Source organism: Nyctereutes procyonoides, unplaced genomic scaffold (genome assembly GCF_905146905.1).
Source record: "Nyctereutes procyonoides isolate TBG_1078 unplaced genomic scaffold, NYPRO_anot_genome, whole genome shotgun sequence".
NCBI lineage: Eukaryota > Metazoa > Chordata > Mammalia > Carnivora > Canidae > Nyctereutes > Nyctereutes procyonoides.
The window spans coordinates 6,701,097-6,727,998 of NW_026575037.1; the positions used below are offsets into that span (position 1 = coordinate 6,701,097).

Genomic DNA, 26,902 nt, shown 5'->3' on the forward strand with positions numbered 1-26,902 from the left:
AGAATATGAAGGAGTCACCTTGTTCTTCCAGTACCCAAAAGCTTAATAAACTGTGTAAGCTGAACGTTGGAATGTTAGGATTTCTGAAGTTCAGTCTTCTGGTTCTGGTTTCAAACTATAGAATGGAAGTGAGGAAGGAGGAAAGCAAACTGGAGAAAATGACCTTCCACCTGCTTGTGCATTGCTTTTGCCCTTTACTTGTTTATTTGCCAGTCCTTAGAGGGAAATACATGTGTGCTATTTATGAGTGCTCTGTATCTATTGTGATTCTTGGAAAATTGAGAGAAAAATAGATGGGATAGGGCTAAGGGCTAAAATGCTCAGACAGCCAAGATGTTTCACTAGGGAGAATTAAAAGGAGCCACTGAGCTAATGTGTGTATGATTGTGTTTTAAAGATCTATTTTAGAGGGAGAGTGTGGGGAGGGACAGAAGGAGAGAATCTTAAAGCAGACTCCCCCCTGCCCCCATTGCAGAGCTCACTAGGGGCTCCATCCAACCATCCATAAAAACATGACCTGAGCTGAAACCAAGAGCTGGATGCATACCTGACTGAGCCACTCAGGCACTGTGTTGAGATTGTTGTTTTTATCTTCAACACTCTGCTCATATTTTTAATTGCTATTATCCTGAAAACCAGAAACCAAATCCATCAGCTCAGGAGCAGAACTGTCCAGTTGATTTTCAAACACCACTCAGCAAAGGTGTTTGGGTCAGACACTGTGCTTAGGTACTAAGGAACAGGACGGTAGATCGAGTTATTTTCCCATCTAAAATGTATTTGCCAGACTAGAGTCATTTAGACACTGGAATTCCACCAGTACTATTTAGCATTAAAGACCCCATTTTTTTTAAGGTAGCGGTATTAGGGAATTTATAATTTTGCTAGAATTTTTAAAATTTTTATTGGTGTTCAATTTACCAACATACAGAATAACACCCAGTGCTCATCCCGTCAAGTGTCCCCCTCCGTGCCCGTCACCCATTCACCCCCACCCCCCGCCCTCCTCCCCCTCCACCACCCCTAGTTCGTTTCCCAGAGTTAGGAGTCTTTATGTTCTGTCTCCCTTTCTGATATTTCTAGAATTCTAGGGAAGTGTAATTCTTGAAATTTTGAGAGCGAGCAGAGCAGCGCCTCGATTTGTGTCTCCTTTACAACATTTACGGATCCCTTCATTCTTTAGCGACACTAAGCAGAGGCCAAGGGAGAAGCAGGCTCCCCGCTGAGTAGGGAGCCTTCAGGGAGCTCCACCCCAGGACCCCGAGGTCATGACCCGAGCAGAAACCAGGCCCCCAACCACTGAGCCACCGAGCCGCCCCAAGGCTCCCTCTTCATAGAAAACCACCACCGGTGGCGCTAAGGGAAGGGAATCCTTCTCCAAGCGAATGCGTTTATCCCCTTCTTTCCGGAGAACGGGTCCTTGACGGGATGAGCACTGGGTGTTATTCTGTATGTTGGCAAATTGAACAATAAGAAATTTATTATTAAAACAAAATAGAACAGGTTCTTAGGAAGCCCCAACATTTTTGCTTGGCTCGGCTCCGCCCAAGTCTCAATCTCCTTCCCTGCCTCCAGCCAAAAAAAAAAAAAAAAAAAAGCCACGGGGACCTAAGAACGCCTTGAGCGTGCGGCCGGGTGGGGTGGGGTCGGGGTCGCGCGTCAGTCCGGAGGAAGACGATCGCAAGGTCAAGGTCAGGGGCAGCATCCGCGAGGAAGCCTCCACCGATAGGCTCTGGGTTCCTATGGTTACGTGGTTTCGCCCTGCATTTGGCTTTTAGGAAAATATGAAAAACAAAAAAGCAAGGTGGGAGAGAGCGATGCAAGCACGGACGTCTCAGGGGAGGCTGGCTCCCACCTGGCGGCGCCTCGGGTGGGGGCCGCGCGGGGGGCGGGGGCGGGCGACCCCGGGCACCGCTGGCGCCTGCGCACTGGCCACGACCTGCGGGCGGGAGCGCCGCGGTGTAGACACATCCGCGCTCCTGCTGTGAGAGCAACCCGATTAAATATGTGTTCTCCGTTGCTGCCGAACCTACGCTACGGGTAAAACCGCCGCATCCCCGAGGGCCGGGGTGGCTGCCTCGCGGTCTCCCTCCGCCGCCGGCACCGCGGGAGACAGCCCCGGCGAGGGCCGCGAGAGCTCGGGGTCCTGCGTTTCTATGGCGACGCACGGGCGCTTCCCACGCCTGCGGTGCGGCGGCGGCACGGCCTGGGCCTCGGCCTCGGCGCGCCCCAGGGCCCCGCCCGTCGGGGGGCGGGGCGGGCGGCTCCTTCCGGGGCGGGGCTCCGGCGCGTCCCGCCCCCCCCCCCCCGCCCCCCGCCGCGTCAGGTGACCCGAGGGCGCGCGGGCTCCTCGCGCGGGAAGCCGCGCTGCTGGAGGAGTTAGGAGCGCGGCCGTGGCGCCGCGCCCGGTGGGTCTCTGTCTGCTTTTGCTGCAGGACGTGCGGCAGCGTTGCCAAATGCGAGGACACCGCTGGCTTGTTTCTAAGTTGACTTTCCGGAGCGATATTTCAAGTGACTAAAGAGAGTGGTGGGAGGCCTCGATGGTTATGTCTCTTCCGAAGACGCCCTCCACGTTCCTAACCTCCGTGCCAGCACCTGAGGGCAAAAAGTTAAAGGTGTCTGCCTCCAAGGAGGACGCGGGTAAGGTTCCTCCAAGATCCCGCAGACGGACGCAGGGGCGTGGCCCTCGATGGAACTCACTGCCCCGGTTCCCCTGAACCCGATTCCAGGATACCGTCATTACTTTGGTTTTTACAGTACACTTGTTTCAGTACAATCGAAAGCCATTCCTTTTATAGTTCTTTTGAGCCAGAGGCCTGCCTCACTACTACACCTAAAGACTTTTTTCCCAAAGGATGTTGAGTTTTATATTGCTATGACTTTTTATTTATTTTTTATTTTTAAGGATTTTATGTATTCATGAGATACAAAGAGAGGGAGAGAGAGAGGCAGAGACACAGGCAGAGGGAGAAGCAGGCTCCATGCAGGGAGCCCGACGCGGGACTCGATCCCGGGTCTCCAGGATCACGCCCTGGGCTGAAGGCGGCGCTAAACCCCTGCGCCACTCCGAGATCCCCAGCTATGACTTTTTTTTAAAAAGATTCAGTTATTTATTTTAGAGAGAGAAAGAGGAGGGTCGGGGGAGCAACAGAAGGAGAGGAAGAAAACCCAAGCATACTCCCCGGCCAAGTGCAGAGTGTGAGGGAGGCTCGATCTCACCACCTTGAGATCATGACCAGAGCCGAAATCAAGAGTCCTAGGCGTGGCGCACCTGGGTGGCGCAGTCAGGCCTCTGCTTCCACCCCCTGTCCTGAGCCCAGGGTCCTGGGATGGAGCCCCACGTCCGGCTCCCTGCTCACTGGGGAAACTGCTTCTCCCTTCACCTCTCCCTCTGTCTGCCGTTCCAGCTGTTTGTGCTCTCCCTTGCTCTCTCTTTCAAATAAATAATATAATTCATTAAAAAAAGTCATATACCCAACTGACTGAAGCATCCAGGCACCCCTAGTTGTTTTGTTTTTAAGGTTTTATTTATTTATTAAAGATTTTTACTTATTCAAAACATAAAGGCAGAGGGAGAAGCAGGCCTGGGCCTGATCAGGACTCGATCTCAGGACCCAGGGGTCACGACCTGAGCCAAAGGCAGACGTTCAACCACTGAGCTACCCAGGCGTCCCAGGCACCCTAATTTTATATTGTGTTAAATTCACTGTTTTAAGTTCCAGTAGTTGTATGAAAGTACTTTTTTGGTACCTGGGCTCTGACTTTAAAGAACCAGTTCATAGCGGGTCTCAATAATTATTCTAAATGACAATAATTCCTTAAGATTCTCATTCATATACAGATGAATGCAGATCTGCACTAAAATACGAATCCACTAGACTCATCCCTACTCCCATTATGCCAAAAATCCCTCCAACACCTTCATCTTGTTTTTTTAGGGGAGATTGTCCTAAAGCCCCCTCCAGCAATTTTTCCCCCTTCTTGTTTCTTGTGATGTTCTAAATCCATTTCAAACATTCAAGAGATAACGAGATTTGGTAATGCGAACTTTGAAAGTTGTGCTGGTGAACCAGTAAGGCATGATACCTCCTTATAGGAATTAATGATGAGGGAGCAGAAGGCAAGCTGAGGGCAAAGCACAAGCTGACACCCCGCAACCCTCCCAGCTCCCCATCCTGGGTGGGCTGTGTGTGACATTCCTCAAGCACTCCTGGCTGCCCTAAAGCTAAGGGAAGGGAAAAACAAATGATTTGCTAATATAGATTAAATTCCCACAAGACACGAGTCTCCGTCAGTTTACCAGTGTCTTAGTGATTTACAGAGAAAAAGCATTCTTATTAATAGCCTAACTTTCAGAGACTCATAATTCAATTTTCCGGAGCCCTAACATCATCCTCCCTTCCATGAGTAATGTGGGAAATAGAGGCATAAGGAAATGTGAACAAAGTTAAGTTTCTTTATGACCTTTTGCTTACTGACAGGGACTTGTAATGGAAAAAGTAGAACACATTCCTCCAAAAAGCTCTCAAAACTGTCTTAATCCCTTATTAGGAGAAAAACAAACTTAACTGGGTAATAGCCAGGCCTCCAGTATCCTATAAATCTTCTTTAGCATGTCAAAGTTCTTTTTGAAAACCTTTTTTTTCCTTACCTCCCCCAACTCCCAAGTATGTAATCAGCTATTCCTCAACCCCAGGGCAGCAGCTCTTTTTGCCCACAGATCCTGTCCCGTGCTTTCATGAAATCTCTTTGCACCAAAGATGTCTAAAGAATTCTTTCTTGGCCTTTGGCTCTGGACCTCACCAACATTCCAAAAATATATCGTTAACATAAACTGTATTTCGTGTGGGGCATAAATTAGTGGAGAGATCTGTGAGAGTGACAACCCAGCTCTCCTTGCTGACTTCATAGGAGGCCCTTTCCTGTTTGTCTCCATTCCCTATCTTTACAACTCCCCTGCCCTACTCAGGCGGAATAGAACACTCTTTGTACACCTCTTACTCTGCCAGCTTGCTCAGATTATTCCACTGTCTTCATTTACAACAATCCTGATTCTGCTTTTTTTTTTTTTTTTTTTATTTATGATAGTCACACAGAGAGAGAGAGAGAGAGAGAGGCAGAGACACAGGCAGAGGGAGAAGCAGGCTCCATGCACCGGGAGCCCGACGTGGGATTTGATCCCGGGTCTCCAGGATCACGCCCTGGGCCAAAGGCAGGCGCCAAACCGCTGCGCCACCCAAGGATCCCCTGATTCTGCTTTTAATCTTAAACCCAACTCAGATCCCTTTTGCTCTAAAAATGCCCCAATTAATGCAGTTATTCTCACCTTTGGATTTATATAGAAATAATTACTAAATAATTTGACTGTTTTGAGGAGAGATTTCTATTGTCCTTTTCACATCAAAGGGGGAAGGAGATGTTTCCATCATTTTAAGGCTGTTCACTGAGTTGAGCAGGTGATGGGAGTTTAATTTCCACCTTTGAATTTGGAATAATGGTGGTTCATGTTCATGCCTCAAATTTTTGGAACTGTGTGTGATGTAAGTGTGAGGGAGGCAATATGAGGGTTTTGTTTTTTTCTTGACTAGACGATGTTCAGTATTTATTTACAAAAAAGATTTTATTTATTTATTTTGAGAAAGACAGCAGGAGCAGAGAGAGGGAGAAGCAGACTCTCCCCCTCCATTGAGCAGGGAGCCAGGATTTGGGCTCAATCCCAGGACCCTGAGATTATGACCTGAGCCAAAGGCAGATGCACCACCCAGGTGCCCCAGTGGTGTTTAGTATTTAAAATATTGTTGCTATTCTTGGCAACCAGAAGCAGTGTTTGCTCTGTTACCATACAGGTAGTATTGATGAGACAGCCTGGGAATCTCCCAACTAACTACAAGAAAATTGCAGCAAGTTTTTCTTTCCTGTTACTTTCTTAGGACTTCCTGAACTAAAGGAGAAAAAAAGTATAGTGGATCCTTCTAAACCCTTTCCAACATCCCTTCAGAATGAGTTTATCCCTGAGGAAGTTCTTCTTTCTTTGACCTGTACAGCCAATGCTGGTCCTTGTCCTGAAAACTTACTGCCTCCTAAGAAAATTAAAACCCCAAAGGTGGGTATATACCTATCTTTTTGGTATCCAACTCATTAGGTATTTGTTGAGCATATTATTGTTAAAAACCAAAATTTAATAAATTTGAGGATCTAACTGATTTTATTCAACAATTCATGAATCAGACAGCATCTGATACAGGAAATGGAAAGTTCAGAGAAGCTGTACAAAAAAAGAGGTTTTTGTTGTTGTTGTTTTTTTAGAAAGTGGGAAGGGACGAGGAAGTTGTAAACAAAAGAAAGGATTATTGGATTATTTTGAGCAAGGTCATCTTCTCCTGGGAAGGGGTGGGAACCTATCAGACTGATGACCTCACTAGTGCTGGTCAGGAACTGCCAGCTGATTGGATAAAAATGCCACTCTTGGAAGATGCCAGAACCTCAATTAGGTAAGGTGCTAAGTGTTGGTTTGCTGATGTAGGGCTTAGCACAAGTTCAGGCTTGTTGTTTCTTTTTTAATGTTACATATTCCCAATTATCTTTCAAAATACTCTAAAATTAATCTCCTAGATTGAAAACTAAAATCATTTGCACCAGTGTTTCCAAGGAAATGCTTTTTTTTTTCACTTTTGAATTGTCCCAGTTTCAGTTATTCTCCATAGTATTGATGAAGCAGCATTTTGCTCTCTCTTTCCCATAGGCTATCCAAGGGCCTTTAATGTAAACATTACAAAGGGTTAACAGATTTCATTTGACCACAGCGCCCTCTGCTGTATGTTCACGTATTTGCTTTTTCTTAGGGTACTCTTCCGCGTCCTGCTGACCAAGTCTGGTATCACCCTATTCGAAGAAATAAGTTCAAATACCTGACTGACCATCCTGTTTCCCTAACTGGTGCTGGAAGGTAAAGAAGGCAGATGGGTCGATGCAGATGAAGAGTCGTTTTCTCATCTTATCTCATTTCTTTGGGAGGGGCACAATTGGAAAAACCATAGATGCAAAGATTTTAAATTTAAAGCTTACAAGATCTTTGATGAGTCACAATACAATCTGAAGGCGGCACAGGACCACCCTTCTGTGTGTATGATCATTAACTCTACTGGCTTTTGGTTTGTTTAGATTTGCTTTTTTGCATGCCTTTCTGTATTTGTCCACTTACTCCTCTGTCCCTGGTTGTACCCTCCAATAGGCAGAGTGCCTGTTTCATCTGTACATTTAAGAGTGAGATAACGCAGCATCATGAATACTTTGAAAAGCAAGTGCTTACTCCCTGGTTTTTCTTAAAGTGAACCCTCCATCTTTAGATCAAATTAGCAAACACTATTTATTGTTTTTATGTCATTCCTAAACATATTCTGAATGTCATGGCTTATCCTGTGAAGATTGTGACTTGCTCGTTTTCTATGTGTAGTCCACTTATCAGTTGCATGCCGCTCATGAGATATCACTTCATCTGAAAGAAATAATATGTAATATTATGGCACATTAATATATAATAATAAACATGCTAATATGTGGATAGGTTATTTAGTCTTTCTGAGTTCCATATTCTCATTTATAAAAAAGGAGTTATAGACTTACTCCATTTTGTGTACCTTCCAGGGATATTGTAACACATATTTTAGAGGAGATAATGGGCAGAGCTATATATGTATGTAAGCTCTACAGCCAATGTGGGGCTCGAACTCACAACCCTGAGATCAAGAGGCATGTGATCCACTGACTGACTAGCTGGGTGCCCCATGATTAGTGCTATTTTAATATAAGTTATTATTATTCAGCTGTGTCTCAGTGCTAGAAAAAGTGGCAGGAACTTGGGCTATTAACTTTTGTGTCCTGGGGCTTTAGTGTCAGAGCATCTGTATTTTATATTGTGCCTTCAGATCATGGTTATAATTATTTCTAGTTATAATTAGTAGTTATGAGATGTTTGAAGTACTTTGAAAAAAATAATAAGCTGTATCTGAATGAAGCAATAACCCAGTATTAAAGTTTTAATGTCAAATGCCTTCTGACTTGGAATTTTTTTTTAAAGATTTTATTTATTTATTCATGATAGACAGAGAGAGAGAGAGAGAGGCAGAGACACAGGCAGAGGGAGAAGCAGGCTCCAAGCTGGAAACTCGACGTGGGACTCGATCCTGGGACTCCAGGATCGCGCCCTGGGCCAAAGGCAGGCGCCAAACCACTGAGCCACCCAGGGATCCCCATGACTTGGAATTTTTTTTTTTAATTTTGTTTTGTTTTATTTATTTATGATAGGCACACAGTGAGAGAGAGAGAGGCAGAGACACAGGCAGAGGGAGAAGCAGGCTCCATACACCGGGAGCCCGACGTGGGACTCGATCCCGGGTCTCCAGGATCGCGCCCTGGGCCAAAGGCGCCAAACCTCTGCGCCACCCAGGGATCCCCCTGACTTGGAATTTTTAAACTGTGAAGATATGTATTGTGGTAAACAGGATAATGGCCTCCCCTCAAAATGTTCTCACTGTACCTCAGAACTTGAGTACTTACTTTACATAGCCAAAAGACTTTGCAGATGTGATTAAGGTTAAGGACCATGAGATGGACGGAGTAACCTGGATTCTTGGGATGGGGCCAGCCCTATTGCCTGAGTCTTTAAAGTGGAAAAGGAAGGAAGTTGAATGAGTCAGAGAAGAAGGAGGACACAGTGGAAGTGTGAGAGAGAAGGAATTCAGCTTATGATTGCTGGCTTTGAAGATGGAGGAAGGGAGGACATAAGCTAAGAACTCTTGTTGATCTCTAGAAGCTGGGTATGGCCCTCAGCTGGCAACCATCAAGGAAACAGGGATCTTAGTCCTAGGACTGCAAGGAATTGAGTTCTGCTAACAATTCCAGTGGACACATAAATGGATTTTCTCTTACAGTATCCGGAAAGGAATACAGCCCTGTCAACACCTTCATTTTATCTGTGAGATCTATGTTGGGCTTCTGACCTATAGAACTGTAAGATAATAAATGTGTGTTGTTTAAGCTGCTAAATTTGAGGTAATTTTTAAAAAGATTTTATTTATTTATTCATGAGAGAGAGAGAGGCACAGACACAAGCAGAGAGAGAAGCAGGTTCCACGCAGGGAGCCCAACACGGGACTCAATCCTGGGGTCTCCAGGATCACATCCTGGGCTGAAGGTGGCGCTAAACCTCTGAGCCACCCGGGCTGTCCAATTTGTGGTAATTTTTAAGGCACCAATAGAAAATTAATACATGTATTTATAACTAATAGTATTTGTAACAAGAGGTAACTTGTCTAGCAACCTTAAATATTTAGAACAGAGCAGTGAAATATAAAACAACCCAGCAAGTAGCCTTTGTGTAATATTTTTCGACAGTTTTATCAGTCAGAGTTCAGTGCAGAACTAAAACCTATGTTAAGCGATAAATCAAGTATTTAAAAAATTGTTGGAGCCTTTTTCCAGGCGGCCGGGAAGATGGCAGACATTCAGACCGAGCGTGCCTACCAAAAGCAGCCAACCATCTTTCAAAATAAGAAGAGGGTCCTACTTGGAGAAACTGGCAAGGAGAAACTCCCGCGGTACTACAAAAACATCGGTCTGGGCTTCAAGACGCCCAAGGAGGCCATTGAGGGCACCTATATTGACAAGAAATGCCCCTTTACTGGCAATGTCTCCATCCGAGGGCGGATTTTGTCTGGTGTGGTGACCAAAATGAAGATGCAGAGGACTATTGTCATCCGCCGAGACTACCTCCATTACATCCGAAAGTACAACCGCTTTGAGAAACGCCACAAGAACATGTCGGTGCACTTGTCTCCTTGCTTCAGGGATGTCCAGATCGGCGACATTGTCACAGTGGGTGAGTGCCGCCCCTTGAGCAAGACTGTGCGTTTCAACGTGCTCAAAGTCACAAAAGCTGCTGGCACGAAGAAGCAGTTCCAGAAGTTTTGAGGCAAGACTTCTGTCTACACCCCTGAAGAAAATAAAACTGTCTACACCCCTGAAAAAAAAAAAATAAAAAAAAAAATAAAAAAAAATTGTTGGAAAAAAAATTGTTGGAAGGGCTAAAGGAGCAGGTATGAAGCAGTACTTTTGGGAATAACTCTCAGAACAAGATGGAATTAACCTACCATGAAGGGTACTATCTCGAGGGCTGCCACAAGAGTTCAAGCGTATGTCCCCTTGAATAGACATTTGTCCAAAGATGGTAAAAATGGCAGATATGCACATGAAAGATGCTCAACATCATTAGCTATAAGAAAATGCAAATCAAAACACCTGGGTGGCTCAGTCAGATAAGCATCTGCCTTCAGCTCAAGTCAGGATCCCGGGGTCCTGAGCCACTCATCAGGTTTTCTGCTTGGCAGGGAGTCTGCTTCTCTGTCTATCCTCCTGCCTCTGCTCCCTGCTTGTGCTCTCACTCTCTCACTCTCTCAAATAAATAAAATATTAAAAAAAAAGAAAAAGGAAATGTAAATCAAACCATGAAGCAATACTATTTCACACCTACGAGGATGGCCATAGTTAAAAAGCAGACAATAACAAGCATTTGTGAGGATGTAGAGACATCGGAAGTGTCATGCCTTGCTGGTGGGAATGTAACATGGAGCAACCTCTTTGGAAAATAGTTTGGCAATTCCTCAAAAATTTAAATATAGGCTTACTGTATGACCCAGCAATTCCATTCCTACGCATATACCCAAGAGAATCGGCAATGTATGTCTGCACGAAAACTGACTGAATATTCATGGCAGCATTATTCATGTAGCCAAAAAGTGAAAATAAGCCAACTGTCATTTGATGAGAAAATACACAAAATGGGATATACAATGGAATATTATTCAGTCATAAAAAGAAGCCAAGTACTAATACCTGTTACAACATTGATGAACTTTGAAGGCATGCTAAGTGAAGGAAGCCAGTCATAGAAGGGCATGTGTGTGTTTCTGTTTATATGAAATGTCCATGATAGGCAAACCTAGAGATAAAAGGTAGATTATTGGTTGCTAGGGATGGGCCTAGGAAGGAGAGGGGAATTACTGCTAATGGGTAAGGTTTTTTTTTTTAGCTGGGGTGATAAGAATAATCTAGAATTAGATACTGGTGATGGTCATACAACTTTGTGAATATATTAAAACTTGTAAACTGTGAATATACTAAAGACTTATACTTTTTAAAAAGGTGAATTTTGTGGTATGTGAATGATACTGCAATTAAAAAAAAAAGAAGAATTCCCTTAACTGTGATCCAAGGATCTGGAAACTGAAATCAAGAAGCTGTCACTGCTGTTACTGCCCTGCCCCTCTGGACCAAGGTAGCTGGAGAGCGGAATTTGGAATGTTTCATGAAAACTACTTTTCCATGATGTTGCTGGTAGAATCAGCAAAAGACATGACAGGAAAGTGACTTCTGTTTTACTTCTGCTTCTAAAGTCGTGCATCTCTGTGCATCTACTTGTTCACACCTGGAACCTTACCTGCAGGGATGTCTGGAAAATTGCTTTCCAACCCCTCCAACCCAAAGAGGGAGCCAATACACACTAGAGTCTGGCACATTCCAGTACTGCCCTAGGTTTCAGAAATATAACCAGACTGTCCTCAAGACACTTCTAGCTTCAGAAGTCATTACCTGAACTGTAAAGAAAAGATTATATTGTGTTATGTACACTCTATTTAAGAAAACTGTGAAGTTTTAAATACATTTTAGAAAGACAATAGATAGTTTTTAAAAAGCATACCTCAGTTATTTGGGAAATCGATCTCTCTGAAATACCTCATTCTTTGACAACATCAGATAAAAGACCTACTTACTTATGAACATAACCAGTGATGAAGAAGAACTTGAAGTATGAACCCAGTTTGATAATCTAGGGATCCAGTTTTTGTATTATGGCTAAGAATCAAAGTTTGCTTTGTTTTTGCTTTTGTAACTAAAAATAGATTTTCCAGAGGAGTGGAAGCAGGTGGTTTACCACAAGAATTTTATAAGAAATAAGACATATTTCTGTTTTTAATGAAAAATTGTTTGATTTTTAAAAAAGATTTTATTTATTTATTCATGAGAGACACACACACACACAGAGCGAGCGGCAGAGACACAGGCAGAGGGAAAAGCAGGCTCCATGCAGGGTGCCCAACGTGGGACTTGATCTCAGGTCTCCAGGATCACGCCCTGGGCTGAGGGCAGCACTGAACCGCTGAGATACCTGGGCTGCCCTAATGAAAAGTTGTATACCAACAAATAAACTAAATGTTTCCTCTAAAAAATAAAGTGAGGTTCAAAAAGAAAATAAGGTAACCAATAATTTTAATAATAGAAACATAAAAGCCTCCTATAGTTACTCTTTGAGACAATTTGAATGACAGTTACCCAACTAACATTTCCTTTACAAAGATGTATGTGTGTGTATATATATGTATGAACCATTTTGTTTTTAGCCAATAGAGTCGTATTGGCCAATCTCTAGCAGTTATTGGTGAGATAGTGATTGATGTCCCATCATCCTGAGAGCAGCTTTTTTTTTTTTAAGATTATATTTATTTATTCATGAGACGCAGAGAAAGAGGAATAAACTTAGGCAGAGGGAGAAGCAGGCTCCTTGTGGGGAGCCTTATGCAGGACTCAATCCCAGGACCCTAGGATCACACCTGAGCCAAAGGCAGATGCTCGACCACTGAGCCACCCAGGTGCCCCTGAAAACAGCTTTTTTTTTTATTTTATTTTTTTATTTTTATTTTTTTTTATTTATTTATGATAGTCACAGAGAGAGAGAGAGAGAGAGAGAGAGGCAGAAACACAGGCAGAGGGAGAAGCAGGCTCCATGCACCGGGAGCCCGATGTGGGACTCGATCCCGGGTCTCCAGGATCGCGCCCTGGGCCAAAGGCAGGCGCCAAACCGCTGCGCCATCCAGGGATCCCTGAAAACAGCTTTTTAAAAAGACAATTTTATTAAAAGAACACACACACCACACTTCATTGAGATATCTTTACCACAGAAATTGAGTATGTTTAAGGTGTATAACTTGATTTTTTTAAGTGTATAAATTGTTAGATCACAGTTAAACTAAATGACTTATCTGTCACTTCCATAGAGTTACCATTTGTGTGTATCTGTATGTCTGTATGTGTGCAGCAAGAAGATTAAATTTAAGATCTATTCTCCTAGCAGATTTCAAATATACAATACAGTATTGCTAACTATCATCACTGTGCTAGATCTCCAAAACTCACTCATCTTGCATTACTGAAACTTTGTAGTTTTTGACTAACATTTCCAGATCCACCCCCCCATACCTTCGCATCTGACATATAAATGAAATCAGACAGTATTTGTCTTTGTCTGGCTTCTTTCACTTGGAATAATGTTCTGCATCTTCATTCATGCTGTCACAAATGGCAGGATTTCCTTTTAAAGGCTAAATGACATTCCATTGTCTACGATCCACATTTTCTTTTATCTATTCATTCATCAGTAGACATTTATAGCTATTATGAATACTGTGGCAATGAACATGGGAGTGCAGATATTTTGTCAAGATCAAGATTCATTTTCTTTGGATATAAACCCAGAGGTGGGGTTGCTGGGTCATATGGTAGTTCTATTTTTTACTTTTTTGAGGAAGCTCCATGCTATTTATCACAATGGCTATACCAGTTACAACTGAGGGGAGGGACAGAGACATGTAAAAATCATGTGCTGTAAGGGGCATGATTATAACTGCTATAGAAGGTGAATCTGGCAGAAGTGTGTAAGAATATACTAGAGAGACTTGAGAATCTATGTAAAAAGTAGCAAAAGCTTGGATTAGTGGTTTGACATTGGCAAGAGACAACAGGGTCCATGCTAGAATGATATGAGGGTGACTATAAAGTTAATAAGTGTTAGTGATAGATGGGAATTTAGAGCAATGGATGGGAAGGAATCAATTATGTATGCAGAGCTTTTGATGATAGAGTGGTGGTACTTCCTGATAGAATTAGTGAGGATAGGAGGGTGGAAAGTTAGAATGGAGGGAGAATTATTCACTGGTAGGTAGAGGTAACAACTCTAGGTGAGATTTGATGGCAATCCTAAGAGAGAAAGCCCAGGGTAAGAAGACAGAGGAAGTGAGAATGTTGCAGAGCATCTCCATTTAGTAGGCAGGAAGTCACGGAGAAGTCCAAGAGCGAGTAGTCAAGGCAAAAGAACCTGGAGAGTCCAGTAACACAGGATAGAGGAGAGGAGAGTGGTTTTAAAAAGAGGGATGATCAATCCTGGGAAATATTACAAGGAAGTACTGGAAGAGAAGAGCTGATGACTTAACAGTAGAAAGTCATCAGCTTTCTTTCTTTTTCTTTTTTTTTTTTTCAGTCGTTAGCTTTCTAAAGTGGTTTCAGGAGAGAGAGAGGGATGGAAATTAGACTGCAAGGAGAAATCTGATTAACACAATGTGAGAGGTCAGTTGATCGATGGATCATGATAACATAACAGCAGTGCATGATCAAGGGAAGATTTTTAGAAGGGGAAAAGACTTGAGTTATAGACCAAAGGGAATCTCTAAGAGAGGGGGACACACACAGAAAGATTGGCAGAATAAGATTCCAAAGGATGTGGGTAAAAATGAAATGAAGGACCTCAGTGGAGGAAATAATCCTGGGGAAGAGAATATATCTTAACCTAAGGTTGAAGGAAGGGAAAGAATTTGTGGTGTGAATGAGAAATATGAGGTGGAGAGGAGGAAGATCGGCGTAGGGATGACTCACGTCTAGTGTCTCCGCTGTCTTAGTGAAGTATGAAGTAAGGAGATTGGTTTTGTGCTTTTCACCCAAGGGAAGGATGTGTGTGGACCTTACCCCTCTCTTATCCAGGTGCCAGACAGAAAGTTTATTTTGTAAATACATTTTTCTTATTTTTTAGGGATATTTCTTTTCTGTACGATGTTAAATATGTTAAAGGAAAGGCCAGGGAGAGTTTACTTTGTCCCCCACGTATGGAACATTCATTACAGTCACATGATGGTGTCATTGTGCCTCATAAAGTAAGTATTTGACAAATAATTTCCTCTCCCTCTAATTAAAAAAAAATCCTTAAAATATAAAGCAGTGTTGTACTGTAATAACAACCTGTATTGCTTATCAGTTTTTTAAAAAGATTTTATTTATTTCTTTATTTATGAGAGACATAGAGAGAAGCAGAGACATAGGCAGAGGGAGAAGCAGTCTCCCCACAGGGAGCCTTATGCAGGACTGGATCCTAGGACGCTGGGATCACACCCTGAGCAGCAGGCAGACACTCAACCGCTGAGCCACCCAGATGCCCTGCTTATCAGTTTTTATAGCACTTTCTAATTATTTCTAGGAAAAGGTATTTAGTGGGAAAGGATCTATGATACCTTATTTTAAGCCATTTTTCCAAACTACAGTTATCCACTTTAATCTAGAAAATACAATAGAGGAGAATAGATTTTTTAAAAAGTTTACATTTCAAAGTTGTAGAATTCTTATTTTTGGCATGTTGCTAAGGGAAATTTTAAATTCCTTTTGGAGTTTAAAGAGTCGGTGGATTACTGAATGTGTGGGGCACGTGTGAATAATACTAAGACCAAGGTTGTTCTTTAATTCATGGTTGTTTTTTAAATGTATGCTCTGCTAAATGTTTTTTTACTACATTCTATGGTCCATATTACTAATATCATTATTTCCATAATTAAAATCTCTTAATAAACAGCATCTCTTTGGGGTAGGAATGTTGATTTATGCAATTCAGCTTTTTAAATTTACTAATGTATTCATTCTTGTCCTTCTTTCTTTTTAAGCCAAAGAAACTAACAGATACCTTGCTTCCTGAAGAATTTCATATTGTGTCAAATACAGGAGTTGCAGGTTTGGAGTGTTATGATGAGTGAGTACTATGGTATATACTGAATATCTGACAAGTGGAACTGTTTCCTCCTCCCCAGACATAGAGGAACCTGAGAACAGTTCCCCCATGTTCCCAGGTAATATCTACATTGAAATAAGGAAACATTTGGCTTTCCATCCTAAATTTAAGAAAGGTGTCAAAATGAAAACATCTTCTTGAAAAGAGTTTGGACTTTTAGTGATCAAATTGTTCTCAGTCTTTTCCTACTGTTTAATTTTGAATTAAAAAAGTGGATCTTGTGTTCTGAATGCTTGTCTCGGCTTCTTTAGGAATGATTTTGAGCAGTGGCCAAGGAGACAAATGAAAGTAGCCTTCTGAGCCAGCGTCTCATGATGCACACCACCTAGGGCTTGGCTCCAGCTTGCACACTAGTCATCTCCAGTTTTCTTTGTTTCCTGCTTATGGGATTGAAAAGATGATCTTGCTTGTTATTTTCTGAAACAACGTTTGAATATTTCATAGTTTAAAAAACTAGAACTTTGGACTAAGGTTTCATAATAAAAATCTCCAGAGGCTGTCACTCTTTTTACTTTTCCAATACACATTAAGGCATTTTCTTATGATAGTGGGTTTCAGAACAATATTTTGCCAAAGAGAACTAAATGGAATTCATTTTGGAGAGAACTTTTTATTTCTATATAATTTTAAATTATAAAAGTTACAAAAATATGACAAGCAACTCTTATGTACTCTCCGTTTTAACTCACTGAATATTTACATTTTCCCTTCTTTACTTTGATACACATACACCTACATTAAAACTATTCAAGATTAAGTTGGGGGGGGAGATTAAGTTGTAGGTATAACCCCTTTACCACCGAATACTTCAATGTCTGTTTCCTAGCAACCCACAAATTATAGATCTTTCTGATGACTTTTTTAGCTTCATCATTTTTTCTCTGTTTATTAGTTAGTATTTTACCACATGGGTTCATGGATGTCTGTTTTTTTTTTTCCAGTGGTTTATAATTCTTTACTATGATTATTTATTCTTATGTTAAAAAATTTTTAGATTTGGCCAATGTTAGCTCCTTTGAGCTGGCTCTTATGTTCTTTGGACATGTCCCCATAATTCTTTGAATGTTCCCTTATTTTCTAAGAAATATCACTAAGATTTTCAGGGTCATTGTGATTTTATGGGTAAAATGATGGACCTTTCATTTGCCTCCAAGCTTCCCAATTTCCTGGTCTTAGGTTTATCATGTTGTGATATGTGATAAACAGTCCAGTTAATTTCTTCCCATAATATTTATCTGTCTTATTTGTTGCAGCAAATATACTACTCTCCTCACAGATAGTGAAAACAGGCTATTGCTCTTCCCATCCATGTAAGTACAGTTTATTTTTGAAAGTATTTCTCAGAAGGAACATATACATATGGATGTAATATTTTAAACAGACATATATATTTATTTTTCTTAGTACTTTATTACACAGAAAATATTAAAATTATAACAGAAAGCCAAGATACAATTCTATCATCTAATTAGTGTTTTCAATTTTTACATATTTATAGTAATATTTAAGTACTATAAAATATTCTTTTACAGTTTTAAATTTCTTTTTTCTAAAATTTTATTTTATTGTGGTAGGAATACTCAACATGAGATCTATCTTATTAACAAATTTTTAACTTTTAAATACAGTATCATTTTAAAAAATTATTTATTTATTTGATAACAGAGAGAGACAGCATGAGAGGGGGAGGACCAGAGGGAGAAGCAGGCTCCCGGCTGAGCAGGGAGCCCAATGTGGGGCTTGATCCCAGGATCCTGGGATCATGACCTGAGCCAAAAACAGCCCCTTAACTGACTGAGTCACCCAGGCGCCCTACAGTATTGTTGAATCTAGGCATAATGTTGTATGATAGATCTGTTTGCTATAGTCTTTTTTTTTCTTTTTATCTCTCCTTTATCCCTTTTCTTCACTTATATTGTGGAGTAACCAATATTAACAGCTTGGTATTTATCTCTCCATATTTCTTCTATATTCTTACAATCCTAAACACTAAGTAGGAATGTTTAGAAGAAAGTGTTATTTTCTTTACGCAAAAGAGGATCATACTATTTACATTTTTTTTTAAAAAATTTTATTACTGATATAGCCCACTAGATCCATACATACAGGGCTAATGCTTTCAAATGCCATTAATATTCCACGAGTATCTAGGTGGCTCAGTCTGTTGGACCAGCAGCTCTTGGTTTCAGCTCACGTCATGGTCTTGGGGTTTTGGGATTGAGCGCTATGTCAGGCTCTGTGCTCAGTGGGGAATCTGCTTGGGGGTTCTCTCCCTGTCCCTCTGCCCCTCTGCCCCTCCTCTAGCTCTCTGTCTTTCTCAAATAAAAAAAATACTATTAATAATTCGATAGTATATACATTTTATATATATTATATTCCTTTTGTCATTTGAGGATGACCTGTTATAACACTAATTACATCAGTCTGTCACCATGTAATCTTTCAGGAAACCTAATAAAAGAGTAGAAGTGGTCCAGCTGAATGATGTGATGGATGCTATGCTAGAGAGGGCTGGTGTGGAAAATCAGGAATATACAGGGCCAACTAAGGTAATTGCAAAGATCAGTGTAACCTAGTGGTTGAGAGCATGCATTCTGGAGTCACAATGTCTGGATTAGAATTCTGGCTCTGCCATTTATTAGCTAGTGACCTTGGGCAACTCACTTAATGTATTTGTGCCTCAATTTCCTCATCTTTAAATTAGAAGTAATAATGATACCTCCCTCATAGGGTTGTTGTGGAGATTCAATGACATAAATATAAAGAGCTTAGATTAGTGCTGGGTGTGGGGTTAACACTGTATAATTGTTGGTATTAACAACAATTATTGTTATTATTGGTATTATTATTACTGTACTTTGTTGACTGTAATGAATAAATTCATTGACTGTAATGGTCAATTTCACTGACCATTGATTATATATATGACCCTTATTATTTTATGTACCACTAAAAAATTACTGCCAATTCAACCATGCTTTCTTATTACTTAAATTTTTTTATTTTGTTCGTGAAGGAGCTCTTTCAATCTTACAGAGATATAGATAGATATAGATAATTCAAGGGCTCTTTTCTCTTTTGTTTTGTAAATTTTTATTTTTATAGAATTTGGAACTTATAGACAAGTTCAGTATAAGGCATTCCTATGTAAGCTTTACTCAGATTCACTAAGAGTTTACACTGTGCTCTACTTGCATTATCATTCTCTCTTCCTCTCTATATACATATCTCTATGTGTATAGTTTTTTCTGAACCATTTTAGAGTAAGCTGGTGACATCATGCCTCTTTATCACCAAACATTTCAGGGCATGTTTTCTATGGATAAGGACATTCTCTTATATATCTGTAATACAATTATCAAAATCAGGAAATTTAACATTGATGATAGTATTATTTGTCCATATTCAAATTTCAAATTTTATTGATTGTCCCTAAAATGGCTTTTATAGCTCTTTCTCCCTGTTTCAGGATTCCAGGATCACATAGTACTTTTAGTTGTCATGTTCCTTTAGACAACTATAATCTGAAACAGTTCTTTTTTTTTTTTTTAACCTGGATATTTGGAAAAGCACATGCCAGTTATTCTGAAGAAATGTTTTTCAATTTTATTTTTATTTTATTTATTTATTTTTAAAAATATTTTATTTATTTACTCATGAGAGACAGAGAGAGAGGCAGAGACACAGGCAGAGGGAGAAGCAGTCTCCATGCAGGGAGCCTGATGTGGGACTCGATTCCGGGACTCTAGGATCATGCCCTGGGCCGAGGGCATGCGCTAAACTGCTGAGCGACCCAGGGATTCCCATGTTTTTCAATTTTAGTTTGTCTGGTGTGTACTCAGAATCAGATTCAGGTTATGTATTTTTGGCGGGGGTAATGCAAAAGTGATACTGTGACCTCCGTGCATTATAAAAAGAGGTGCATGATTAAACACAGACTTTAAAAATAACATATCAAAAAATAATATATCATTTTTGTAGATATATTTATAAAGAAAACTATGAGTCAAATTATCAAGGTGTTTCTAAAGCACTCACATTCAGAGTATTTACCTCCAAAAATGTGTTTTTACTGACAAGACTGTAATAAATACTGATGATATTCCTTATCTTCTTGTAGATGCACGAACTATTACATATATTGAAGAAGGAACAGACCATTTACAATACGGTATTTCATGAACTTATTCGACAAGTCAGTGTGGACTGTGCAGATAGAGGAGAACTGCTGTCCAAAATCAGGTTAGAGCTGTTATTGCAATATCTGGTTTCCTTTTGAATTTTATATTACAATTATGTTTAGATCTGCTTTTGAGAAAATCACAAAAAGTTCCCTTCTTTATTCTATTGATAATAAGGAGCTGAATTGCATTTCTATCATATTTCTATCCTATCCTGTCCTGTCCTATCCTATCCTATTCTCTATAAGGTAATCTCTCTTGGCATGTTTGGCACCATATTCCTTTTTTTAAAAATGTTTAAAATTTATTTTACAGAGAGAGAGTGTGTGTGGCAAGGGGGTGGGATGGGGAAGAGGGAGAGAGAGAATCAAGTAGACTCTCCACTGGGCACAGACCCTGATGCAGGGCTTGATCCCATGACCCTGAGATCATGACCTGAGCCTAGATCAAGAATCAGTCGCTTAACCAGCTGTGCCACCCAGGTGCCCTGACACCAAATTCTTTTATGATTGGGAGTGAAGTGCTATGTGAAATACTAAAAAAAAAGTATAGATTCTTGATTTTTAAAGATTTTATTTATTCATGAGAGACACACACAGAGAGAGAGAGTCAGAGACATAGGCAGAGGGAGAGGCAGGCTTCCTGTGGGGAGCGTGATGTGGGACTTGATCCCAGGACTCCAGGATCACAGTCTGAGCCGAAGGCAGACGCTCAACCACTAAGCTACCCAGGCATCCCAAAACTATAGATTCTGGAGACAGAGCAATCTGGTTTCAAATCAACATCTAGATGTGTAACCTTGGTAAAAGTGTGAGCCTTAGTTTTCTCATCTGTAGGTGCAGATAATAACTACGGTGAAAATTTTCACTTGTCCATTTATTCATTCATCAGTCAGTGATACCTACTGAGTGTCTACTCTGTGTCAAGCATTAAGAAGGTTTATACATCTGCCTTTGTTGATTTTGACAAATACAAACTCTTAACAAGGTATGGAAGATTACCATAACCCCACAAAGTTCCCTAATGCTCTTTCCCAGTGAATGCCAACCCCGACTTCTCTAGGAGTTTTGACTTCTTTCCCAGTTAGATTAGTTTCACCTATTTAAGAACTTCATATAAATGGGATCATGTAGAGTATATACAGTTAACCCTTGACCAACATGAGTTTGAACTGCACAAGTTTACTTAGATTTGTTACAAATACTTTAAATGTATTTTTTCTTCCTTATGATTTTCTTAATCTTTTCTCTAGCTTACTATAAGAATACAGTATATGATATATACTACATAAAAAATACATGTCAGTCAATTGCTTATGTTATTGGTAAAGCTTCTGATCAACAGTAGACTATTAGTAGTTATGTTTTTGGGGAGTCAGAAGTTTTATGTGGATTTTTGACTAGATGAGGATCAGTGCTCCTAACCTCCATGTTGTTCAAGAGTCAACTGCACATGTAAGGCTTCTTTCCTGTAGCATGTTGTTTGTTTGTTTTAAGATTTCATTTATTTGACAGAGAGAGAGAGAGAGAGAGTACAAGCAGGGGGAGTGGCAGAGGGAGGGGGAGAGGCAGGCTCCTCTCTGCTTGGTCAACATGGGGCTTGATCCCAGGACCCTGGGATGTATGAATGGAACAAAAACCAGTTTATTCCTTCTTCTATTGATCGACATTGGGTTATTTCCAGTTTGAATAAAGCCATCATGAACATTCTTGTATGAATCTTTCCTGAAAATGTGTTTTCATTTCTTTGGTAAATATGCAGGATGGGATTGCTGGTTCATAAGGTAGGTTTAAGTTTATAAGAAGTTGTTATACCTTTTCTTAAAGTGGTTTTACCATTGTATATTCCCACTAACAGTGTATGAGTGTTCTGGGGTGTTGTTACATATTTTTGCCAACATTTGGTTTTGTAAGTTTTTAAAATTTTGGCCATTCTAATCGGTATGTGATAATACATTATTATGGTTTAAACTTTCATTTTCCTGACAATAAATTACATTGAACACATTTTCATGAGCTTATTGACCATATATTCTTTTTGTAAAATGTCTGTTCAAGTATTTTGTCTATTTTTAAATTGGGTTGTTTGTATTTTCATTATTGCATTGTAGGAGTTCTTTACATATTTGAGAAACTAATCTTTTGTCATGTATGTATGTATATATGTGTGTCTCTTTTTTTTATAAAATCTCTATTAATACTTAATATTTGCTCCTAATTTGTTACTTACCTATTCATTTTTTTATTTCTAAAAATTTTATGTCTTTATTTGAGAGAGAGAGGAGAGCACAAGCAGAGGGAATGGCAGAGGCAGAGGGAGAAACAGGCTTCCCACAGAGCAGGGAGCCCTACTTGGGGCTATATCCCAGGACCCTGAGATCATGACCTGAGCCAAAGGTAGATACTTAACGGACTGATCTACCCAGGCGCCCCTGACCTATTCATTTTTTTTATACATGTACTGATATGAATTTATTTTATTTAATTAATTTGTTTAAAAAGATTTATTTATTTATTTATTTATTTGAGAGGGAGAGAGAGAGCACATGCATAAGCAGTGGGGAGGAGCAGAGGAAGAGAACAAGCTTACTTCCCACTGAGTGGGGAGCCCCATGTGGGGCTTAATCTGAGGGCCCTGAGGTCATACCCTGACCTGAAATCAAGAGTCAGACACTCAAAGACTGAGCCACTCAGATGCCACTGGCTTTCTTTTAAAAGATAAAAGGTTCTTTTTAAGAATAGTTTTGAATTTACAGAATTGAACAGGTAATCAAGAATTTCCATTTACTCTCCCTTCCATAAAATCTGGTATTAAAGTGGTATATTTGTTATAATTAATGAACCTATATTGATATACTATGGTTAACTGAAGTCCATACTTTACATTATGGTTTATTTTTTGTGTTGTTTTGTTCTGTGGGTTTTGACAAATGCATATTTTTCAACCATAAAAAGGAATGAAGTACTGATAAATGATATAGCATGAATGAACTTTGCAAATATGCTAACTAAAAGAAGCTAGTCACAAAAGGTCACAATATTGCAAGATCCCACTTATATGAAATATCCAGAAAAGGCACATCCAGACAGAAAGTGGACTGGTAGTTGGCAGGGACTGGGAGAAAGGGAAATGAAGAGTAATTGTAAACAGGTACCATTAAGGATTTTTAGTGATGGGGATGAGAAAATACTCTGGAAGTAGTGCTGATATTGTATGACTTTCTGAAAATACTAAACAGAATTACATACTTTAAAGAGTGAATGTTATAACATGTCAATTATATCTCAATAAAAAAATTATAAAGTTGTTCACAGATAGTCATTTCATTCATTTACACATATTCCTTTGTGTATCAGATTTCACATATTAAAAAAATTACAGCTACTTTATATAAATATAATCTACATCTCTGTAACTTTACTCACTAATCCTCATTTTGTACTGTGAAAATATTCAGAATAACTCCGTTCTTTCTTTTACTGTATAGCTCTTTAAATATTTGAAAATAGCCATTTTTGTTCCCCCCTTATGAATTCTCTTATCTAGGTTAAATTTCCCCAGTTCTTGTAAGTTTTCTTGGTGAAATATACTCTATATGGAAAGCACACTAATTAGTCAGTGTTGACTTCATGCAGTATCACCAGTTTCATGGCCTTGAACCTCCCACGCATCACCTATTTATCCCTCCATCATTCCTGTTCCCTCAAACCCGCAGCCACCACTGATCCTTCTACTGTCTCTATACTTTTTTCTCTTCCAGAATGTGATATAGTTGGGATCATACAGCATGTAGTCTTTTCAGACTGGTTGCTTTACTTACACCTCAATTTTAACTGCTGACATATTTTCTGACTGTTATTTTGTAGAATTCACTAAGTTGTGAGCATCATATCATTGTTTTTGAGCAATTTGCTTATGATGCAATTTGGTGTAATTTTCTTCATGTTTCTTGTGCTTGGTGTTCATTGAGCTTTTTGGATTTGTGAGTTTATAGTTTTCATCAAATATGGGAATTTTTTGGCTAGTTTTTCTTCAAGTGTATTTTCTTCCCTCCTCCCTTTTTAGAGGAGTCCATTTACTCATATATCAGGCCGTTAATAATGAGATGGTCTCAGAGATCACTGATGCTTTGAAAGTTTTCTCTTACTTTAAAAATCTTTTTCTGTTCATTTTGGATAATTTCTGTTGCTCTATCTTCAAGTTCACTAATCTTTTCTCCTGCAGTATCTAATCTGCTTTTAATTCCATTCAGTAATATTCAACTCAGACATTGTAGTTTTCATCTCTAAAAGTTCATTTCAGGTCTTTTCAAAAATATCTTCAATGTGTCTACTTATCAGTGCAAACATAGAATATAGTTATAGTTTGCCTGTTGTTTCCCCAAAGCTAATACATCCATTTAATATTGGAAGCAAGTGCTTTCAGTATTTTTATTTGCTGATTTTTAAAAACACCTGGGTACAGAACATGAGGGACTCCTACTCTGGGAAACGAACAAGGGGTAGTGGAAAGGGAGGTGGGTGGGGGGATGGGGTGACTGGGTGATGGGCACTGATGGAGGCACTTGACGGGATGAGTGCTAGGTGTTATGCTATATATTGGCAAATCGAACTCCAATAAAAAAAATACAAAACAAAAAAGAAAAGAGAAGAAACCCTGAAAAAAAAAAAAAAAAACACCTGGGGCTCTTTATGTGGTTCTTCCCAAACCCCCAATCCTGCCATGGCTAGTTTAACAGCTGAGGTCCTTTTAGGATCCTAGGCCAGGAAGCTGTGGGAGGGACCACTGAATCCCCAACAGCAAGAGAATGGTGTCCCTTGCCCAAAGGTTCTCCAAGCAGAGCCAACTACTCCTCCTCCAAATAGGACTGGTGAGGCTATCTCAACACCCCTAGGAAGCAGTAACCCTCAAGGCAGTACTTGGAGGGGTGTCTGTCTGATGGGGGAGGTTTCAGGCTAGTCTTCCCCAGATCCCTGGCCATGGTGATCACTACTGGCTACTAGAAAAGTCAGACTGCAAAAGTGTTTTTCTAGCTCAAGAAGGGCCTGAAAGTGATGGGAGATGGCCTTCTCAGCTATGGGCATCTTTGCATACGTCTGCTTGTATCCATCAGGCTGAAAGCAGGGGTCCCAGCCAAAGTCCTGGCAGCTTCTGGGCACCATGATCTGGCCCCTAAATAGGGACACTGGCTTGCTAGGGCCCCTGGTGCTGAGTACAAATGTGCAGAGCACAGAGACAAGTCTGTCCTTGAACCCAGCCAGGATCTGATAGAGACCTACAGGCTTTAACTTCTCCAGAAACCACTTTATGTAGGGTAGGGACCTAGGAGGCTCCCAAGGATGTTGAAGCACAGATAGGTGTCCTCCACCAGTATAGGCTCGTGTATCTGCTGAGCTGTTTCCGATACTTCTGTATGGAAATCTCCTCAGGCTCTCCCTGGTTGGCAGGTCAATTTTCTGTACCACCAAAGTGCATGAAAACTTATCTCCTAGAATCTGAATTACCTTGTCCAGTTTTTAATGTCCTTGTCTGTTAATTCTAACATTTATGCCAGTTGTGGGTCAGTTTTTTTCTCCTCATAGGTGTGTTTTCTGACTTCTTTGCATGCCTGACAAATTTGATTGGATGGCAGACATTGTGAATTTTAGCTTATTGGATGCTGTGTATTTTTCTATTTCTAAAAATATTCTTGAACTTTGTTTTTTTTTTTAATTTTTTTTTATTTTATGATAGTCACACACAGAGAGAGAGAGAGAGAGGCAGAGACATAGGCAGAGGGAGAAGCAGGCTCCATGCACCGGGAGCCCGACGTGGGATTCGATCCAGGGTCTCCAGGATCGCGCCCTGGGCCAAAGGCAGGCGCCAAACCGCTGCGCCACCCAGGGATCCCTATTCTTGAACTTTGATCTGGGACATGATTAAGCTGCTTGAAAATAATTTAATACTTTTGGGCCTTTAGGGGCAACCAGAACAGTGCTTAATTTAGGGTTAATTCTTTCTGAATACTTAGGCAAGGCTTTTCTTTATACTATATCCAATGATCCATGCTTCACAAATTTTTCCAGTCTGAGTAGTTAGAACCAGTGCTGTTTTGAGCCACCGGTGATCCTTTCCGATGGCTCATTCCCTGGCCTCAGATAGTTTCTTCACATTGATCCCTGATTGTTACTTAGCTGAATACTTGAGAAGGACACTCTGCATACCTCCAGGGGATCTTTCTGTATAGCTCTTTTTTTCTCTGGTACCCTGTCCTCTTTCCTCTCCTAGACTCTTAGCTCTGTCTCCTTAACTCAGGGAATCTACTGGGCTTCTCCTCAGTTCTCTGCCCTTGTGCTTTGGCCTTTCAAGTCCAAAAGTTGGACCAATCAGAGGGCCTTCTTTAATTACTTTTGGTCTCTCAGTGATTACTTTTTTTCATTGCCTTACATCCAGTGTCTTGAAAATTTTTATGTCACACGTATCTTGGAAATTGTCCCACATAATTTGTCTTTTTTTGTTGTTATTTCAGCAGGGGAGTACATTTAATTCCTCTGGATTTTGTTTCTATTTTTCCTGTACGTATATCTATACCATAATCCTATGTATAGATTAATGTCCTTAATAATTTTTGGAAAATTATCAATGGAGATCTCTTTGATAAATGTTTGCCATTTTCTCTGTTTTCTCCTTCTTGAACTCAGATTAGATTTATATTAGACGTTGACATCCTATGCTTTTTGTCTTTTCATCTTTTTCCTAATTTCAATCTCCTTATCTCTGTGCTGCATTCTTGGTAGTGTTTTTA

At 40.3% G+C, this 26,902-nt stretch overlaps 2 protein-coding genes and 1 pseudogene across 2 annotated transcripts in view; 2 read left to right on the forward strand and 1 right to left on the reverse strand.

Annotated features, from left to right (window-relative positions):
- Nucleotides 1–2,321: 2,321 nt before the first annotated feature.
- The window catches only part of AXDND1 (axonemal dynein light chain domain containing 1), an 87,074-nt gene continuing 62,493 nt past the window's right edge, over nucleotides 2,322–26,902 (forward strand). The window contains exons 1-8 of the mRNA XM_055319548.1: nucleotides 2,322–2,640; nucleotides 5,931–6,103; nucleotides 6,843–6,946; nucleotides 14,915–15,035; nucleotides 15,813–15,898; nucleotides 17,191–17,247; nucleotides 18,384–18,486; nucleotides 20,058–20,179. Coding sequence (XP_055175523.1) covers nucleotides 2,541–2,640; nucleotides 5,931–6,103; nucleotides 6,843–6,946; nucleotides 14,915–15,035; nucleotides 15,813–15,898; nucleotides 17,191–17,247; nucleotides 18,384–18,486; nucleotides 20,058–20,179 — 866 coding nt within the window. The 5' untranslated portion in view covers nucleotides 2,322–2,540. The remainder of the gene's footprint in view (nucleotides 2,641–5,930; nucleotides 6,104–6,842; nucleotides 6,947–14,914; nucleotides 15,036–15,812; nucleotides 15,899–17,190; nucleotides 17,248–18,383; nucleotides 18,487–20,057; nucleotides 20,180–26,902) is intronic.
- Nucleotides 9,457–10,045, forward strand: LOC129506080 (40S ribosomal protein S11). The gene has a single exon (XM_055319549.1). It carries the CDS (start codon nucleotides 9,493–9,495, stop codon nucleotides 9,967–9,969), a length of 477 nt encoding a protein of 158 aa, XP_055175524.1. The 5' UTR covers nucleotides 9,457–9,492; the 3' UTR covers nucleotides 9,970–10,045.
- LOC129505767 (inosine triphosphate pyrophosphatase-like) lies at nucleotides 25,074–25,634 on the reverse strand (annotated as a pseudogene).